General features: G+C 38.5%; 1 protein-coding gene across 1 annotated transcript; it reads right to left on the reverse strand.

Moving 5' to 3' along the window:
* Positions 1-128: 128 nt before the first annotated feature.
* Positions 129-1266, reverse strand: CT83 (cancer/testis antigen 83). The gene is made up of 2 exons (XM_053579081.1): positions 1192-1266; positions 129-428 (listed from the first exon to the last, which is right to left on the reverse strand). The coding sequence occupies exons 1-2, from the start codon at positions 1264-1266 to the stop codon at positions 129-131; spliced, it is 375 nt and encodes a 124-aa protein (XP_053435056.1).
* Positions 1267-21974: the final 20708 nt, after the last annotated feature.

The following is a 21974-nucleotide window of genomic DNA, read 5'->3' on the forward strand; positions in this document are numbered from 1 at the left end:
TCTTTAAAAAAAATGTGAATAAGAAATCAACAAGTATTTAGATTTTTGTATTTTATTTGGCATCTCTTCACCATCTAAACAATGCATTCAGCATAAACACATAATCAATGAATCCACTCAAAGTGTCTTTATTGATTTTCTCTACTGTCCTTACATTTTGTAAGTTTTTCAGTGGATTTCCGGTTAACTAATGCACCATTTAAACCCTTTGTAACTAGAAAATGTTCCAGTTCAGCCAGCTTGTATTCCACGATCCTGAGATTTACCAGTATTCGCTTCTGCATGGCTATCGAGTGTGGGAAATTGTTTAAGATATCCCGAGAAAGGTCGTTAACCGAAAAACTCCCATCAATACTGATCTTAGGCGACCCAGTAGAAGAGTTGCTTATTACTGCAAGAGAAGTTGAATTTGGTGATATAGTATTTCTCTGTAAAGTAAGAAAATTATATATATTTAGTCTATTGAATTTAACAATTTTGAAATACTAACAACTACTCAATTAGTCTTGGTTACCAAAATAAACTGATTTATCTTAAGAGCTAGAAATTAAAAATGTGTTGAAAGACTAAATCAATTCAGAAACATATTCTTGCAAAATGTAGATGGATTAAAAAATAAGTGAAGGAAGACATATAATGCCAAAGTACCATATCCTTTCCTTACATTTCTTGGGTAGATTAGTAGGTCTACAAACGGATTTTGTCTTTAACTCTTATCTAAAAGCACCTTACTTGTGGCTTTAAATGACGCCAGGAAATCCATATTTTTCCTAAATTATTTGTCAATGGCTAGAAAGCTCCCACACCAGGAGGAAACAGACACACAGTGAGAGGAATAGGAGAGAAAAAAAGATAGTACAGATTCTTAAATTGAGGCAGTGATAGTGGGGAGGCAGTGATGGTGGGGAATGGGCATTTTCAGCTTCATTTTAGTACAGGTGAGTGAAAAGCTGACCATATCACTTAAGGACCTGGAGCTTTTCATAACAGATCACAGCTGTTGAATTACTGGTCAAAATGTAGGACTCACAGGAATACAGAATAAAAGTTCTTGGACTCTTTCAAGAAAAGAGGAATGTGGTGATCTCCCCTTAAGTTTTATTTTACTGTTTTTCTATGCTCTACCCCCGCCCCAATCCACACACTTATCTTGGCTCATCAAATTCCCTTCTCCCTTGCATATATCTTTACCCGAAACCGAATTTTCCAGACGACAATCATAAAGGTGAACATCATACAGCTCGCTAGAACCCAAAAGATGCCCATCTCCTCTTTGGCCTCTTATCTCTTCCCGGGAACTGAGATACTCAGATGGCAGTTGGGAAGCAGGGGGCCGCTAGCCTCCCGGATTTGGGATGCTACGTGCCAGGGTGCTAGGCGTCCCGCACTGCCTGGTGCAAGTGAGATGTTCTGGCGTATCTAGGATTATATAATGGAAAAGACGTAAGACCTCACAATTGGTTGCACGCGTGGTGATATTGCACCACAGATGACGTAAAACTACCAAGAGGTGAAACCCCCACACTTAGTAACCTGCCACATGGTTAGAGTTGGAGCCTCCGAGATGAGAGTGAAGGACAATGACGGAGTTTGGGACTTCCAGGAAGCTTAAATGAGGCAGTACACATTCTAAATAGACTAAATATAAGTGTTCCTACTTCCTTTAAAAAAAAAAAGACATTGTTTGCCTTTGCTACATTATTCATTCTAAAACAGGATAGAAATGTACTATAAAATATAGTCCACAAATTCTCTCTGCCAGAAAATGTCTCCTCCACACTTCCATTGCTATTTTAGGACTTATTCCAAACTTAGTCATATTGGAATAATTATGTACATTTGTGCCACTGCACAGTTTAAAAAGTAATTTCAGGGACATTTTCTCATTTAATTCTCACAACAGATTTATACTAAAGGCATTTTTAATGCTGTATCCATTTTTGCAAATGCAGAAAGAGGTTCAGGTGTTAAACTCATTTAAAACTAGTAGTAGAATAAAAACTTGAATCCGTGGAGTATGAACTCTAAGATAAATTAACCCATGCCCTCAGCCCCACCCTTATCCCAGTGACTTCCACCTCCAATCGGACCTGTGAACAAACAAGAAGTTGAAGAGCGTATGTGGATTTTTACTAATGGGAAGTAACATATATAGTAATCTTGAACTAGACAAATTAGAAATGTTCCAGAAATTAAGTTAAATGTATAAGATGATACTGAACTAAAGACCCAGAAATAAAAACAGTAGCCAGGGTAATCTTAAGGTAAGTGTTGAACTGGAACTCACTAACTCTACTTGAGGAACAACTATCAGTCATACAGGTGGGAAAGAGAATAATCGTATTTTTAAATTGTTTTGTGCCATGCCATTTCCTAATTATGAGTTCAAAGCTTAAAGTTTTATTCATGCAACAAATATTTATTTATTTATTTTGTATTGCTTGGAATTCATTGAGGGAATAAAGACTTAGGTTACACTGATTACATTTGTTAGGTAAAGTCCCTCTTGTGTCATGCAGCCAAGAGGTATGCCATACATCCTGACCTCCATCCCCTTCCATCCTCCCCTCTCCCCAATCCCTCATTCCCTTATACCCCACCTTATATTACATCATTTACTGCTTTCATATTGAAATTGAGTACAATGGATTCTTGTTTTTACATTCTTGGGATGCTTTATTAAGATGAATGTGTTCCAACTCCATCCAGGTTAATACAAAGGATGTAAAGTCTCTATCATTTTTAATGGCTGAGTAGTATTCTGTGGTATACATATAACACAACTTGTTAATCCATTCCTGTGTTGGTGGGCATTTAGGCTGTTTCCATGTTTTGGAAATTGTAAACTGAGCCATGATTAACAGTCTATTGCAAATGTCCTATGATAAAAAGATGTTTTTTCTTCTGAGTAGATGCATAGTAATGAGACTGCAAGATCAAATGGGAAGTCTAATTTGAGTTCTTTGAGGATTCTCCATGCTTCCTTCCAAAAAGGTTGCATTAGTTTGCAGTCCTACCAGCAGTATAAAAGTATTCCCTTCTCTCCACATCCACTCCAGCATCTGCAGCTTTGAGACTTTGTGATGTGGGCCATTCTCACTGGTGTTAGGTAATATCTTAAGGTGGTTTTGATTTGCATTTCTCTGATGATTAGAGATGATGAGAATTTTTTCATGTTTGTTAGCCATTTGTTTGTCATCTTTAGAGGAGATTCTGTTCATGTCTCTTGCTCAGTGATACATGGCATTCTTGGCTCTTTTTATGTTTTTAAATTTGAATTACCAATAGATTCTAGTTTTCAACCCTTTGTCGGATTGATACCCTGAAAATATCTTTTCCCATTCTGAAGGTTGTCTTTTTGCTTTACTTGTTGTGTCCTTAGCTGTGCAGAAGCTTTTAAGCTTAAGTCACATTTGGTAATTTTGGTTGTTGTGATGGCTGCTGAAGTCTTCGTCATAAAATCATTCCACAGTCCAACATCATCAAGAGTTTTTGCAGCACTTTCTTGAAAGATTTTTATTGTTTTGTGTCTTAGATTTAAGTCACTTAACCATTTTGAGTCAATTTTTGTAAGTTGTGAAAAGTATGAATCAAGTTTCAGTCTTTTACATGTGGTTATCCAGTTCCCCAGGAACCATTTTCTGAATAGCAATTCTTTCCCTCACTATATGCTTTTGCTTGGTTTTCAAAGATCAGATGGCAAGTAGAGACTGGTTTCAACCCTTGGTTTTCCATTCTGGTCCATAAGTCTGTGTCTCTATTTTTGTGCTAATACCATGCAGTTTTGATTACTGGGGACTTGTAATACAGCCTGAAGTCTGGTAGAATGATGCCTCCATCTTTTTTTTTTATTACTAAGAATAGTCTTAGCTATATGAGATTTTTTCTGGTTCCATAATAAATGAAGTAGAATATTTTTCATTTCTTCAAAATGTAATGTTGGTATTTTAATGGGAATTACATTGAAGCTGTAGATTTCTCTGGGTAGAATAGACATTTTGACAATGTTGATTCTTCCCAACCAAGATCATGGTATGTTCTATTTGTTAGTGTCTTCTGCAATTTCATTTCTTAGGCTTTCTTGATTCTCTTTGAAAAGTTCTTTCACTTCTTTTGTTAGGTATATTTCTAAGTATTTCATTTTCTTTGAAGCTACTGTGAAGGGAATTGTATCCTTGATTTTCCTCTCAAATCGGTTGTTATTGATATATACAAAGGCTACTGATTTGTGGATATTGATTTTATACCCTTGTGACATTACTGAATTTCCTGCTGACTTCAGGAGTTTTGCAGTTGAGTCTCTTGGGTTTCCTAAGTATAAGATTATATCATCAGTCAAAAGGAAGAGTTTGACCCTCTTCTGCCCCCATGTGGATGCCCTTTATGTCTTGCTCTTGCCTAACTGCACTGGCTAGAATCCCCAGGACTATGTTCAATAATAGTGTCAATAGTAGACATTCTTGTTTGGTTTTAGTGTAAGTGGTAAAGCTTTCATTTTTATTCACTCAATTTGATGTCAGCTGTGGGTTTGCCATTGATGGCTTCAATCAGCTTGGGGAATGTGTCACCAAAACTGAGGAAAGAGGATCACTTGAGCCTGAGTTGGAGGTTACTGTGAGCTGTGACACCATGGTACTCACCCAGGGTGACAGCTTAAGACTCCGTCTCAAAAAAACAAAAAAAATTTTGTGTGGGAGGAAGTCTAGAATGGTTTAAACCTCATTTCCCCTAGTCAGTGGCCACTATAGATTAAATTGTGTCTCTTCAAAATTCGTATGTTAAAGCCCTAAATCCAAATGTGATGGTACAGGTTCAAGGACATCTTTGAAGATGTGATAGAATTCTGTTGTGAAGCAGTCTGGTCCTAAATTTTGTTGTTGTTGTTATTGGAAGCTTTTTTATTGTTTCCATAATCTCACTGCATGGTATTACTTTGTTCAAGAGATCTATTTCTTCATGGTTACATCTAGTAAGGTGGTGTGATTCCAGGTATTGGTCCATTTCCTCCACATTGTCAAATTTCTGGGCATAAATTTTGGTAATAGTTATAAATAATCTCTTGTGTCTCTGTGGTATCAGTTGTTACTTCTCCCTTTTCATTTCTGATTGAGGTTATTCAAGATTTTACTTTTCTATTTCTGCTTTATCTAGCCAATGGTTTACTAATTCTATTTATCTTTTCGAAGAACCAACTTTTCTTTCATTTATTTATTTTTGTTATTTTTTTTACTTCTTCTATGTTTGGGATTGGATTGTTCTTCCTTCTCCATTTTTTTAAGATGATTCATTAAGTTATTTATTTGTTCTCTTTCTTTTTTTTTTTTTCTTTTTAGATGCAGGCATCTAATGAGATAAATTTCTCTCTTAGGATGGATTTTGCAGTGTTCAACAAGTTTTAGCAGCCTGTGTTCTCATTGTTGTTATACTCAAGTAATGATTTCCTCTTTTGTCTCCTCCTTGACCCTATTATCATTCAGGTAAGGTTGTTTAATTTCCATGCTTTTGTGCAGGGATGGCAATTTTTGTTTGAGTTGAGTTCCACTTTTATTGCCTTGTGTTCTGAGAAGATACAAGGTATAATTTTAATTCTTTTGATTTTGTTGAGGTTTGAGTTGTGTCCTAGGATATGACCTATTTTGGAGAATGTTCCATGGGCCAATTTTGTTGAAGTTTAATTTGTGTCTTAGGATATGATCTATTTTGTGAATGTTTCATGGGTTCATGAGAAGAATATATATTCTTTAGCCTTGACATGGGGTGCTCTGTATATGTCTACCAAGGTCAGTTGTTCTAGGGTCACATTAAGTCTCTTGTATTTTTGCTTAGTTTCTGTTTAGAAGATCTGTCCAGCTCTGTAAGGGGAGTGTTAAAGTCTCCTGCAATTACGGTGTTATGAGTTATTGTATTGCTCAAACTAATTAAGGTCTGTTTCAAAACTCTGGGAGCATTTATGTTGGGTGCATAGATGTTTACAATTGAAATGTCTTCTTTGTTGTATTGTTCCCTTGACCAATATGGAGTGTCTATATTTGTCTTTTTTCACTTTAGTTGCTTTAAGTCTACTTGTATCTGAAACTAAGATTGCAACCCCTCTTTTCTTCTGATTTTCAATTGCCTGAAATATTGTTTTCCATCCCTTAACCCTGGGTTTCACTATGTACTTCGAGTCTAGGTGTGTTTCCTGTGGGCAGCATATTGATGGCGTGTGCTTTTTAATCTAATCAGACAGTATATGTCTCTTCAGTAGGGAATTCAAGCCATTAACATTTACTGAGAGAACTGATACATTTGATGGAGTTTTATTCATCTTACTTAGTGAAAGTCCATTGGTTAGTTTTATTTTTTGAGTCATTGTAGAAGCTGGGATTTTCCTTTAGTTTCTAAGTGTTTAATTTAGTGATGGTCCTTTGCTATGGTCAATGTGGATAATAGGTATAAGTATTTCCTATAGAGCAGGTCTTATGGTGGCAAACTATCTTTATGTTTGCATGTCAGTAAATGATTTGTTTTCTCCAACAATTTTAAAGCTTAGCTTCTCAGCATGTAGAATTCTGGGCTGCAATTTTTTTTCTCAAGAAAGTTAAATGTAGATGACCATTCTCTTCTGGCTTGTAAAATTTCATTTGAGAAGTCCACAATCACCCTTATGGATTTCCCCCTGTAGCTCAATTAGCACTTACTCCTAGCAGTTTGCAGAATCTTCTCTTTCTTCTTGACTTTGAAAAGATTCATGACATTGTGTGTTGGAGAAGCTCTATTTGAGTTGAGACAACCTGGTGTCCAATATCCCTCTGAAACAAGTGTATCGGAATCTTTGGTGATTTGGGGGAAATTTTCATATGTGATATTCTCTAGTAGGGCTTCCATTCCTCTGGGGTGTTCTCCTTCCCCTTCTGGGATACCTATACCTTGTATATTTGAATGTGTCATGAAGTCCCATAATTCTCTCTCTCAGAGTGAATGTTCTGCTCTCTCTCGCCCTCTCTCTAACTGCCTGTGCTTGCTCAAGAGCTTTATCCTCTTCTTTTGAGATTCTTTCTTCTGCATAGTCTAATCTGTTATTGATACTTTCTATTGTATCTTCAAGTACTTTGATTGGCTGCTTCAATTCTTTCAGCTCTGCTTTATCCTTTCTATATACTTCATATCATTCATCTCATATTTGATTCTGTTTTTGTATTTCTTTTTGGTTATTTTCCACATTCTCAGCAATTTTCTTCATAGATTTCACCATTCATATTTTAAATTCCCTTTCTGTGATTTCTAGCATTTCTTTATAGGTGGAATCCTCTGCAACAGCTATCTCATGATTCCTTGGGAGCATTGCTCTTTTCTTGTTTTTCATGTTGCCAGGATTTTTATGTTGTTCTTTCTTGTGAGAGTTTTATTTTTGTCTATTTTCTTGCCCTACTGTTTCCTTTCACTTTCTTTGCTCTTTAAGTTACTGCACTTCTGACCTAAGGTGTTGAAGTGTCCTTTTGATAAAGGAGTAAAAGAAAGAGAAGCTTGAAGAACAAGAAGGGATAAATGATAAAAAAAAAGAAAAGAAAAGAGAAAGAAGGGGGGATGTAAAAGGGAAGATTGACAAAAAGAAGAGAAGACCAGAAAGAGAGAGAAAATGAGCAATAGTGGTGTATAATAGGGCACTTTGACCCACAAATCACAACCTCTGGTGGAGGTTGGGTTGAGTGGGTCCCTTCATGTCTGCAGCTTTTTCCCAGCCTAAGCAGACACATGACTGCACCTCCAACTAATAGAAAAAAATATATATAAATCAAACCAAAACAAACTAAAGATCTTAAAGGGGGAAAAAAACAAATCACAGGGGCATAAAAGCTAGCAAAAATGAAGTCCTTATTAAAGAAGGCAATAAGGAAAAATTATATTTACATGAGAAAAAAATGAAGAAAAAAGAAAAAGAAAATCTAGGCGGAAAAAGTTGAAAAAAACTTTTTTTAAAGCGTCAATAGAATGCTTCTTAACATTTTATTGTGTATTTTTCAATCAATGTTGATAAGTTAATTTAGTATGAACATTTCCTTTATTTAGTTTGCCTAGATTTTTTTTATTGTTGTGGAATCTTTGGGGGTACATTGAGCCAGGTTATACTGCTTGTGTTGAGGTTCCTCTAAGAATAGTGTCCCTCCCCCAAGGGTTGTGTCACACACCGAGGCCCCATACCCCTCTCCCTCCTTCATTTTCTCCCTTCTCCCATTGCTCCTCCCCCACCATGTACTAGTATCAATTGTCCTCATATCAGGATTGAGTACATTGTATTCCTGCTTCTCCATTCTTATGATACCTTCCTAAGAAGAATGTATTTCAACTCCATCCAAATTAATACAAAAGATGTAAAGCCACCAGCCTTTTTAGTAGCTGTATCCATAGTATACATATACCACAGCTTGCTAATCCATTCCTGGTTTGGTGGACATTTAGAGCTATCATAAATTGAACTGCAATAAACAGTCTAGTGCAAATGTCCTCATGGTAAAATGATTTTTTTTTCTTTTGGGTAGATGCCAAGTGATGGGATTGAAGGATAAAATGGGAGGTCTAGTTTGAGTTCTTTGAGAATTCTCTATACTTCCTTCCAAAGGGTTGTATTACTTTGCAGTCCCACCAGCAGTATAAAAGTGTTTCTTTCTCTCCATAACCAAGCCACCATCTGCAGTTTTGAGTGTTTGTGATGTGGGCTGTACTCATGGGGGTTGGGTGATGTCTCAGGGTTGTTTTGATTCACATTTCTCTGATAATTACGGATGATGAGCTTTTACTCATATGCATGTTAGTGATTCATCTATCTTCCTTAGAAAACATTCTATTCATCTCACTTGTCCATTGATACAGGGCATTGTTGGCTTTCTTTTGTTGCTTAATTTGAGTTATCTGTAGAGTCTATATATCAAGCTTTTGTCTGATTCATAATATGCAAATATCTTTTCATGGGCGCAGCACGTGGCATCAGCAGTCTTTGTCTTGGCAAGGTGTGGCACACATCCTCAACGGTTTCTGGCTGGTGGGCGTGGTACATAGGCATGGAGAGCACATGAGACTGGCCGTGCGGGGGCAGGGCACTTGGTCATGCAGGCTAGGAGGGGTGGTGCTGCTCATGAGCCTCCTCCTTCAGTCTCTACAGGGATTAGGGATCTGGTTTATCTAGTGAGGGGGGAAGTCTGGACTGAAATTTCAGAATGGCAGGGAAAATGTTAGTTCAATTTTTCTGCCTGGTAAGAGAATGTTCAGAGTCACAACAGGGTCCCTCTGGAGGAAGTAGTCCCCAATTTCTACTGTTCTCACCCGTGGGTTGAGAGAAGAGATCCTCAGTTCACTACTCGCCTATTGAAAACCCACAGGAGCAAATGAAGAGCAAAAGGAAAAGGAAAAAAGAACCTGCAGCTTTCTTGGGAAAGGGGTCAGGTACTTTTCTTTTTTTTTTTTTTTTTTTTTTAATTTTTTTATTAAATCATAACTGTATACAATGATATGATTATGGGGCATCATACACTCACTTCATAAACCATTTGACACATTTTTATCACAGTGGTTAACATAGCCTTTCCGGCGTTATCTCAGTTACTGTGCCAAAACATTTATATTCTACATTTACCAAGTTTCGCAAATACCCCTGTAATATGCACCACAGGTGTGATCCCACCGATTCCCCTCCCTCTACCCACCCCCCCCTTTCCCACTTCCCCCTATTGTTAAGTTGTAGCTGGGTTATAGCTTTCATGTGAGAGTCCCAAATTAGTTTCATAGTAGGGCTGTGTACATTGGGTATTTTTTCTTCCATTCTTGGGATACTTTACTAAGAAGAATATGTTCCAGCTCCATCCATGTAAACATGAAAGAGGTAAAGTCTCCATCTTTCTTTAAGGCTGCATAGTATTCCATGGTATACATATACCACCATTTATTAATCCATTCGTGGATCGATGGGCACTTGGGCTTTTTCCATGACTTAGCAATTATGAATTGGGCTGCAATAAACATTCTGGTACAAATATCTTTGTTATGTTGTGATTTTTGGTCTTCTGGGTATATGCCCAGCAGAGGAATTACAGGATTGAATGGCAGATCTATTTTTAGATCTCTGAGTGTTCTCCATATATCTTTCCAAAAGGAATGTATTAATTTGCATTTCCACCAGCAGTGCAGAAGTGTTCCCTTTTCTCCGCATCCACGCCAACATCTCTGGTCTTGAGATTTTGTGATATAGGCTAGTCTCATTGGAGTTAGATGATATCTCAAAGTAGTTTTGATTTGCATTTCTCTGATGATTAAAGATGATGAGCATTTTTTCATATGTCTGAAGGCCGTGCGCCTGTCTTCTTCAGAGAAGTTTCTCTTCAAATCCCTTGCCCAGCCTGCGATGGGATCCCTTGTTTTTTTCTTGCTGATGCGTTTGAGTTCTCTGTGGATTCTGGTTATTAAACCTTTGTCAGAGTTATACCCTGCAAATATCTTCTCCCATTCTGAGGGCTGTCTGCTTGCTCTGCTTACTGTGTTCTTAGCTGTGCAGAAGCTTTTTAGTTTGATCAAGTCCCAGTAGTGTATTTTTGAAGCTGCTTCAATTGCCCGGGGGGTTCTCCTCATGAAATACTCACCCAGACCAATTTCTTCAAGGGTTTTCCCTGCATTCTCCTCTAGTATTTTTATAGTTTCATGTCTTAAGTTTAAATCTTTAATCCAATGAGAGTCTATCTTAGTTAATGGTGAAAGGTGTGGGTCCAATTTCAGTCTTCTGCAGGTTGCCAGCCAGTTCACCCAGCACCATTTGTTAAATAGGGAATCTTTTCCCCACTGAATGTTTTTAATTGGCTTGTCAAAAATCAAATAGCAGTAAGTAGCTGGATTCATCTCTTGGTTCTCTATTCTATTCCAGATATCTACTTCTCTGTTTTTGTGCCAATACCATGCTGTTTTGATCACTATCGATTTGTAGTAAAGTCTGAGGTCTGGTAGTGTGATTCCTCCTGTTTTGTTTTTATTTCTGAGTAATGTCTTGGCTATTCGAGGTTTTTTCTGATTCCATATAAAACGAAGTAATGTTTTTTCAAGATCTTTAAAATATGACAGTGGAGCTTTAATAGGGAGTGCGTTGAAATTATATATTGCTTTGGGTAGTATGGACATTTTGATAATGTTGATTCTTCCTAGCCATGAGCATGGTATGTTTTTCCATTTGTTAACATTTTCAGCTATTTCTTTTCTTAGAGTTTCATAGTTCTCTTTATAGAGATTTTTCACGTCTTTTGTTAGGTAAATTCCCAAATATTTCATCTTCTTTGGCACTACTGTGAATGGGATAGAGTCCTTAACTGCTTTTTCAATTTGACTGTTGTTGGTGTATATAAAGGCTACCGATTTATGAATGTTGATTTTGTAACCTGAGACGCTGCTGTATTCCTTGATCACTTCTAGGAGTTTTGTAGTAGAGTCCCTAGTGTTTTCCAGATACACAATCATATCATCTGCGAAGAGCGAGAGTTTGATCTCTTCTGACCCTATATGGATACCCTTGATCGCCTTTTCTTCCCTAATTGCGGTGGCTAAAACTTCCATTACAATGTTGAAAAGCAATGGAGACAATGGGCAGCCTTGTCTGGTTGCTGATCTGAGTGGAAATGATTCCAATTTAACTCCATTCAATATGATATTGGCTGTGGGTTTGCTGTAGATAGCCTCTATCAGTTTAAGAAAAGTCCCTTCTAGACCAATTTTCTTGAGTGTTCTGATCATGAAGGGATGCTGGATGTTATCAAAAACTTTTTCTGCATCAATTGAGAGAATCATATGGTCTTTGTTTTTTAATTTGTTTATGTGCTGAATTACATTTATAGATTTACGTATATTGAACCAGCCTTGAGACCCTGGGATAAAACCAACTTGGTCATGATGTATAATTTGTTTGATGTGTTGTTGGATTCTGTTTGTTAGGATCTTGTTGAATATTTTTGCATCTATATTCATTAGTGATATTGGTCTATAATTTTCTTTTCTTGTTGGGTCTTTTCCTGGTTTGGGGATCAGGGTGATATTTGCTTCATAGAACATGTTGGGTAGTCTTCCTTCTTTTTCTACATTTTGGAACAGGTTGAGTAATATAGGTACTAATTCCTCTTTAAAGGTTTGGTAGAATTCTGACGGGAAACCATCTGGTCCCGGGCTTTTCTTTTTAGGGAGGTTTTGTATAGTTGATGCTATTTCTGAACTTGATATGGGTCTGTTCAACATTTCCACTTGATTCTGGTTAAGTCTTGGAAGGTGGCGTGCTTCCAAGTATCGGTCTATTTCCTTCAGATTTTCATATTTCTGAGAATAAAGTTTCTTGTAATATTCATTAAGGATTTTTTGGATTTCTGATGAATCTGTGGTTATTTTGTCTTTGTTGTTTCTGATTGATGATATTAGAGATTTTACTCTTTTTTTCCTGATTAGGTTGGCCAGAGGTTCATCTATTTTATTGACCTTTTCAAAAAACCAGCTTTTTGATTTATTGATCTGTTGTATTATTCTTTTGTTTTCAATTTCATTTAATTCTGCTCTAATTTTGGTTATTTCTTATCTTCTACTGGGTTTGGGGTTGGAATGTTCTTCCTTTTCCAGTTGCGTGAGATGTCCCATTAAGTTAACTTCCTCTCTTTCCGTTCTCTTGAGGAAGGCTTGCAGTGCTATAAATTTCCCTCTTAGAACTGCCTTTGCAGTGTCCCAGAGGTTCTGATAGCTTGTGTCTTCATTGTCATTTTGTTCCAAAAAATTGGTGATTTCTTTCTTAATCTCATCTCTGACCCAGCTATCATTCAGCATAAGGTTATTTAACTTCCATGTTTTTGTATGGGTATGCAGATTCCTGTTGTTACTCAATTCAAGTTTTATTCCATGATGGTCCGAGAAGATGCATGGAATAATTTCTATTCCTTTAAATTTACTGAGGTTAGACTTGTGACCTAAAATGTGATCAATTTTGGAGTAAGTTCCGTGGGCTGATGAGAAGTATGTGTATTCAGTTTTGTTGGGATGAAATGTTCTGTAGATGTCTGCTAAATCTAAATATTGGATGGTTAGGTTTAAATCTAAGATTTCTTTGCTCAGCTTCTTTCTGGAGGATTGATCCAACACTGCCAAGGGAGTGTTGAAATCTCCAACGATTATGGAGCTGGAGGAAATCAAGTTACTCATGTCTGTTAGAGTTTCTCTTATAAATTGAGGTGCATTCTGGTTGGGTGCATAGATATTAATAATTGAGATCTCGTCATATTGAGTATTACCCTTAACAAATATGAAGTGACCATTCTTGTCCTTCCTTACTTTTGATGGTTTAAAGCCTACTGTATCTGCAAGTAAAATTGCAACACCTGCTTTTTTCTGATTACCATTTGCCTGAAATATGGATGACCATCCTTTCACCCTGAGTCTGTATTTGTCTTTTAAGTTGAGATGTGACTCTTGTATGCAACAAATATCTGGCTTAAGTTTTTGTATCCAGTCAGCTAACCTATGCCTCTTTAGAGGACAGTTTAAGCCATTCACATTGATGGAGAGTAAGGATAAGTCTGGTGGAATTTTGGGTATTGAGTTTTTCAAAGGTCCAGTGGACATTTTTAATCCTTTCGCCAGTGTGGAAGTTGGAGTTTGATCCGAAGTTTCTGAGTGAGTTTACTTTTGTGGTATAGGATTGGGTTGGTCATTGTGGAGGATAGGTCCGAGAACATCCTGAAGAGCTGGTTTACTTATGGCAAATTTTTTCAACATATGAATGTCATTGAAGTATTTAATTTCTCCATCATAGATGAAACTCAGTTTAGCTGGATACAAGATCCTGGGTTGAAAGTTTTTTTGCTTTAGGAGATTAAAAGTTGATGACCAGCCTCTTCTTGCTTGAAAAGTTTCAGCAGAGAGATCTGCAGTTATTCTAATATTCTGACCTTTGTACGTTATAGTTTTCTTTCGCCGGGCTGCTTTGAGAATCTTCTCTTTCATGTTAACTTTAGTGAAGCTAATTATGATATGTCTGGGAGATGGCTTATTGGGGTTGAATCGTACTGGGGTTCTGAAGCTGTCTGCTATCTGAATTTCAGATTCTCTAGGCATGTCTGGAAAATTTTCTTTCATAATTTCATGTAGAAGGGCCTCTGTGCCCTTGGCTGCAACTTCATCAGTCTCCGAAATTCCTATAACCCTTATGTTATTTTTTTTCGAATTATCTGAGAGCTCTCTGAGTGAGTGATCCGTTTTTGCTCTCCATTTCTCTTCCTCTTTGAGAGATTGGGAGCGTTCGAAGACTTTATCTTCAATGTCAGAAATCCTTTCTTCTGCTTGCTCCATTCTGTTACTGAGGGATTCTACTGTATTTTTCATATCTTTGAGGGCTGTAAGTTCTTGTTTCAGTGTGTCTAAGTCTTTGGTGGTTTTGTCTTTAAATTCGTTAAATTTTGAGACAGTTTTTGAATTTCTCCTCGAATTCCTAATTCCATTTTATTAATCTTGTCTGCAAACCAAATTCTGAATTCGACTTCTGACATCTCAGCCAGTTGTTTATGAATGGGATCTTCAATCATATCTGCCGTATCTTTTCTTGGGGGGGTTGATCTATTCTGGTTATTCATGTTACCAGAGTTTTTCCGCTGATTCCGCCCCATGGTTTACTCCCTTTGGTTTTTCCCCTGGGGTTTTATCGAGGGCCCGTACAGTGTTGTGGCCTGAGAAACTGGGGCCCTGTCTGGTGTGGTGGAGCAAAGTGGTTCTGTCTTGTTTTCAGCTGGTTTCTGTTCGATCCTATTGCAACTTCTACTCTGGCTTGAAGTCTCAGCTGTGTGGAAAAATCAGCAATTAAGTCACCCCGCCTGCCCACCTCTGGCCCCAGTTGGAAAAGGAGAATCAAACCTTCCTACAATCGCACACCCAGGGCACCACCTGAAAAGTCCTCAGTCTATTAGCCCAGTTCAAAAGGTCCGAATCAACTGTCTCAATCGGCACTTGTCTCAGGTGGAAGGGTTCAAGAGGTCTCTGGGAACTGGATCACAGGGGCCTGGTGACTCCTCTGAGACAGCTCACCCCAGTGCAGCGTGGAGTCAGGAGGAGCCACCCCGCAAACAGAGCAGTCTGGGAAGGTTGACGTCTCCTTCCCCACTTTGCCCCTCCGTCGGACCCAGTCACTGGTATCTCTGCAGATGGCTAACCCAGTTGCCTGCAGTGAACAGACACTCCAGGGGTTTGCACCTGCCTGAATCGCGAGGAAGTCTGCCAGGCCCCCGCAGACTGCCTCTATCTAGCAGGAGGAGATGGGGCCTGACATCTTTGAGTGTTTGATGCAGGTGATGGGAAGGAGGTGTTCACTCAGGCTTAGCCCCGTCCCTGATGGATGCTGCTAACAGAACAGAACAGAACAGACAACTTTGTGAGGTTCTGTCTCTGTTCCTATCGTCGCCTACAGGAGACGGGCTCTTTTGAGTTCAAACGTCTTTGCTGCTGGAGAATTGCGTCTGAACACCTCTCTGGGTCGGCCCCGCCCTGGAGGCTTCTGGGTTTGTGAGCCGTGTCACCGGTGGCCTCCTCTGGTTGCCCAGGGAGACAGGGGGTGTGGCCTCAGAGTATCCAGAAGTGAGCGTTCTTCCGTTAAAGAAAAAACGGCTGTTGATCTACCTGCAGGGAACTGCTGCTCTGGTGTGGGCACTCAGGCGACCCTTTTCTCCTCTGTCCCGCGCCCCAGAGTCAGCACTGAGTGGCCACAGTTTGTGCTGGGTCCACACCCCTTAAGAGATCCCCCAAGAATCAGAACTCTTGGGGGATGGGCCCCCAGACCCGGATTGGGAGTGGGGCGGGGGGAAGCTAGAGTTTCATTCAGTTTCACGCAATACTACGGTCCGGGGAGGGCTCCTGCACTGCACCGCAGGGAAGTGCCGCCAAGGCTTGATTTCCCCTCAGCGGAGTGCCCTCTCCTCGCTCACGTGTCCCAGAGTCAGCGCTGACCTGACGCAGCTCAGGCACTGTGCACTCCCCTCGAGAAATCACCCAAGGAGCTGAACTCCTGGGGGATAGGCCCTCAGACCCCGAGTGAGAGTAGGGGGTTCTCAGCTCTCAGCGGGGAGGCCAGAGTCTGATTCAGTCTTGGGCCCCCTATGCCCGGGGAGGGTTGGTGCACTGCACCGCAGGGAAGTGCCGCGAGGCGTGACTCCCCCTCAGCCCGGTGCCCTCTCCTCACTCGGCGCGCCTCAGAGTCAATGCTGACCAGTCGCAACTCGGGGACTGTCCACTCCCCTTGAGAAATCACCCAAGGATCTGAAGTCCTGGGGGACAGGTCTCCAGACCTCAGTGGGCGGGAGGGGAGCGCCGGGGATTCAGGGTTGCCGGCAAAGGATTCCCAAAGTTTTATTCAGCCCTATGTCCGGCAGGAGAACGCCACGGCACCCCAGTAGGGGAGGTAGGTCCAGTTTTTAGAAGGTCTCTCCCGTGGAGTGTAGTGGGAGGGGCTTTATTTTCTGCCCGCTTGTTCAATTGTGGGGCTCCAGAGCCGGTCTCATGGGGGAGGGGGTCTCCCGTCCGCTTGGTGGTGGATTTTGTACCTTTTGTTTGCGTCCTTGTGATCACAACTTGCCTCAGCGGTGTTGATGTGCGTTCTTCAGCCTTCTCTCTTGGTGAGGCTCAAGTCCACCAGGATACTTACTAAATTCCTGTCCCTTAACTCTCCTTCTGGACGGGAGCCTTTGTTGAAAGCTGGCTTCAGTCCGCCGTCTTGTCTCCCCTACTTTTCTTTTCTGTTGAGTTTTGTACCTGAAGATTGTTGTCTTGGAATCGCAGCTTGCTTCAGCAGGGGTGAACTGCAGTTATCTCACTTCTTTCTTGCCTGGGCTCCCTGTCTTCAGCTTAATTGGATACTTTCTGGACTTTATCTTTTTCTCTAAACAGGAGCTTCTGTTGGAGGCTGCTTCCAGTTGGCCATCTTGCAAGAATTTCCTTCTGAGCTCAGAATTTGGATAGCAAATAAGATCAACAGAATGGAGTTAAATATGGAATTAGAATTTCATGGAGTAATTCATAAATTATCTCAAGAATTCAGTGAATTACGAGATTAAATCACCAAAGATTTTGACAAATTGAGGCAAGAATGTGTAGTGCTCAAAGGTCTTAGAAATATAGTAGAATCCCTCATTAGCAGAATGGAGCAGACAGAAGAAAGGATCTCTGACATTGAAGGCAAAGCCTTTGAATGTTCCCATATGTTCAAAGAAGAAAACAAAGTGGAGAACAAAAATGGATCATTCTCTCAGAGAGCTCTGGGATAATTCAAAGAGATCTAATATTCATCTTACAGGAATTCCTGAAGATGATTAGTTTGCTGCAGAGGACACAGATGCTTCACTTCATGAAATAAGCAAAGAGAATTTTCCAGAGGTGCCAAGAGATTCTGAAATTCAGGTAACAGACAGTTTCAGAACACTAGCATGACTGAACCCAAATAAAAATTCTCATAGACACATTATAATTAGTTTATCCAAAGTTAATATGAAGGAGAAACTTCTGCAAGCAGCCAGATGTAAAACAAAACAAAACAAAACAAAACATAACCTACAAGGGGAAGAACATTAGAATGACTGCAGAAATTTATGATGAAATCTTTCAAGCTAGAAGAGGGTGCTCACTGACCTTTAATCTCCTTAAACAAAATAACTTTCAACACAGGATTCTGTATCCAGCTAAACTGAATTTCACTTATAATGGAGAAATTAAATACTTTAATGACATTCACATGTTGAAGAAATTTGCCATAACCAAAACAACTCTTCAGGATATTCTCAGACCTATGCCACATAATGAATAGCACAATCCTCCACCACCGAAGGAAACTCACTCAGACACTTTTGATCATATTCCAACTTCCACAGTGGCAAAAGGATTAAAAATGTCCACTGGACTATCAAAAAAATTTGATACCCAAAATACTATCTGGCTTTTCAATACTCTCAATTATTGTGAATGACCTAAATTGCCCTCTAAAGAGACACAGGTTGGCTGACTGGATACAAAAACTCAGGCCAGACATCTGCTGCATTTAAGAATCTCACCTTACCTTAAAAGATAAACATAGACTCAGGGTGAAGGGATGGTCATGTATAATTCAGGCAAATGGAAATCAGAAAAAAAACAGGCATTGCAATTTTGTTTGCAGATACAATAAGCTTTAAACCAACAAAAGTAAGGAAGGATAATGATGGTCACTTCATATTTGTAAAGGTCAACACTCAATATGATGAGATTTCAATTATCAACATTTATGCACCCAACCGGAATGCACCTTGATTTATAAGAGAGACTCTAACAGACATGAGCAACTTGATTTCCTCCAATAACATAATTGTCAGAGATTTTAACACCCCTTTGGCAGTGTTGGATATTTCCTCCAATAGGAAGCTAAGCAAAGAATGTTTAGACTTAAACTTAACCATTAAACATTTGAATTTAACAGACATCTATAGAATATTTTATCCTAAAAAAGCTGACTTCACTGGTTTTGTATGATGCCCCATGATCGCATTAATGTACACAGCTATCATTTAATAATAAAAAATTAAATTAAAAAAACAAAAACAAAACTGACTTCACATTTTTCCACTCAGTTCGTGGATCATCCTTCAAAATTGATCACATCTTGGGTCACAAGTCTAACCTCACCAAATTTAAAAGAATAGAAATCATTCCTTGTATTTTCCTGGACCATTGAGGAATAAAATTACAACTCAGTAACAATAGGAATCTGCATATGCATACAAAAACATGAAAACTAAATAACCTCTTACAGAATGATATCTGGGTCTTAGATGAGATTAAGAAGGAAATTATCAATTTTTTAGAAGAAATTGATAATGAAGACATGAACTATCTGAACCTCTGAAATGCCACAAAAGCAGTCCTAAGAGGGAAATTTATAGTGTTGCAAGCCTTCCTGAAAAGAACGGAAAGAGAGGAAGTCAGTGACTTAATAGGACATCTCAAACAACTGGAAAAGGAAGAACATTCCACCCCTAAACCCAGCAGTAGAAAAGAAATAACTAATAAAAGATCAGAACTAACTGAAATTGAGAACAAAAGAATCATACAACAGATCAACCAATGAAAAAGTTGTTTTTTTGAAAATGTTATAATAGATAAACCTTTGGCTAACCTAAGTAGAAGTAGAAGAGTAAAATCCCTAATTTCATCAATCAGAAATGATAAAGGCCAAATAACAGACTCTTCAGAAATTCAACAAATCCTTAATGAATATTACACAAAACTCTATTCTCAGATGTATGAAAATCTGAAGAAAATAGGTCGATACTTGGAAATATGCCACCCTCTTAGACTTAGCCAGGAAAAAGTGGAAATGTTGAACAAACCTATAACAAGTTCTGAAATAACATCAACTATAAGAAATCTCCCCAAAGATAAAAGCCTGAGACCAGATAGCTTCATATCAGAATTCTACTAAACCTTTAAAAGGAACTAATACCTACATTATTTAACCTTTCCAAAACACAGAAAAAGAAGGAATACTTTACAACACATTCTATGAAGCAAATATCACCCTGATATCCAAACCAGGAAAAGACCCAACAAGAAAAGTAAATTATAGACCAATATCTCCAATGAATGTTGATGCAAAAATGTTCAATGAGATCTTAGCAAATGGAATCCAGCAAAACATCAAACAAATTATACATCATGACCCATCACGGTGGGTTTCATCTAAGGGTCCCAAGGATGGTTCAATATATGTAAATCTATAAATATAATACATCACATAAACAAATTAAAAAACAAAGATCGTATATTCTCTCAATTGGTGCAGAAAAAGCTTTTGATAATATCCAGCATTCTTTCTTGATCAGAACGCTTTAAAAAATAGACATAGAAGGAACATTTCTTAAACTGATAGAGGCCATCTACAGCAAACCCACAGCCAATATCATGTTGAGTGGAGTAAAATTGAAATCATTTCCACTCAGATCAGGAACCAGGCAAGGATGCCCACTGTCTCCACTGCATTTTAACATTGTAATGGAAGTCTTAGCCACTGCAATTAAGCAAGAGAAGACAGTCAAGCATATCTAAATAGGACCAGAGGAGATCAAACTCTAGAATTAATTGAGGAATACAGCAGCATCTCAGGATCCAAAATTAACACTCATAAATCTGTAGCCTTTATATACACCAACAATAGTTAAGGGGAAAAAACAATCAAGGACTCTATTCCTTTGATAATAGTGCCAAAGAAGATGACATATCTGGAAGTGTTTCTAACTAAGGACATGAAAGATCTGTATAAAGAGAACTTTGAAATTCTGAGAAAAGAAATAACTGAAGATGTTAACAAATGGTAAAACTTTTGCTCATGGCTGGGAAGAATCAACTTTGTTAAAATGACTATAATACCTAAAGCAATCTACAGATTTAATGTAATCCTCACTAAAGCATCTCTGTCATACCTTAAAGACCTGGAAAAATTAGTACTTTGTTTTATATGGAAACAGAAAAAAACTTGAATAGCCAAGACATTACTCAGAAATAAAAACAAAAATTCAGGAGGAATCACGTTTCCAGACTTCAGACTGTACTATAAATCGGTAGTGATCAAAACAGCATGGTACTGCCAGAAAAATAGAGAGGTAGATGTATGGAACAGAATTGAAGACCAAGAGGTGAACCCAGACACTTATTGTCATTTGATCTTTGATAAGCCTATCAAAAATATAAATTGGGGGAAAGATTCCCTATTCAACAAATGGTGCTGGGTGAATTGGCTGGCGATTTGTAGAAGACTGAAACTGAACCCACACCTTTCTCCTCTAAAAAAATTCACTCTCACTGGTTAAAGGACTTAAACTTAATACATAAAACTATAATAATTCTTAGATAGAGTGCAGGGGAAACACTTGAAAAAATTGGCATGGCAGAATACTTTATTAGGAGGACATCCTGGGCAATTGAAGCAACACCAAAAGTACATTACTGGGATCTGATCAAATTAAAAAGCTTCTTCATAGCCAAGAACACACTAAGTAAAGCAAATAGAGAGCCTTCAGAATGGGAGAGGATTTTTGTAAGTTATATTTCTGACAAAGTTCTAATAACCATAATCCACTGAGTACTCCATCTTATTAATAAGAAAAGAACAAGTGATCCGATTTCATTGTGGGCCAGAGACATGAACAGAAGCTTCCCTGAAGAATACAGGTGCATGGTCTACAGACACATGAAACAATGCTCATTATGTTTAACCATCAGAGATATGCAACCAAAACCACTCTGTTTTACCATCTAATTCCAGTAAGAGTAGCCCACATCACAAAATCCCAAAACTACAGATGTTGGCATGGATGTGGAGAAACAGGAACACTTCTGCAGTGCTGGTCGAAAGCAAGCTAATACGTTGCTTTTGGAAGGAAGTTTGGAGAACACTCAGGGATCTAAATGTAGACTTGCTGTTTGATACTGCAATTCCTCTTCTACCTATATATCTAGAGGACCAAAAATCATTTGTCAATAAAGATATTTGCACAAGATTGTTCATTGTAGCTCAATTTATAATTGCCAAGTTATGGAAGAAGCCCAAGTGCCCATCGACCCATGCATGGATCAATAATTTGTTGTATATGTATACCATGGAATACTATGCAGCATTAAATAACATGGAGACTTTACCTCTTTTATTTTTACATGGATGGAGGTGAAAAATATTTTCTTAGTAAAGTATCTCAGGAATGAAAAAAAAATCCAATGTACTCAGTACTACTGTGAAACCAATTTATAATCATTGACACTTCCATATGAATAATGAAATACAACTATAGCCTAGGATGGAGGAGGTAAGGGGAGGCAGAGGGTAATGGAGGGTGTGGGTCAATAGAGTGGGGGTTAGTAGGGGGATCACACCTATGGAGCATATTGCAAGTACAAGTTGGATCTATCAGGTGTAGAACACAAATGTCTTA

Source organism: Nycticebus coucang, chromosome X, assembly GCF_027406575.1.
Source record: "Nycticebus coucang isolate mNycCou1 chromosome X, mNycCou1.pri, whole genome shotgun sequence".
Lineage (NCBI taxonomy): Eukaryota > Metazoa > Chordata > Mammalia > Primates > Lorisidae > Nycticebus > Nycticebus coucang.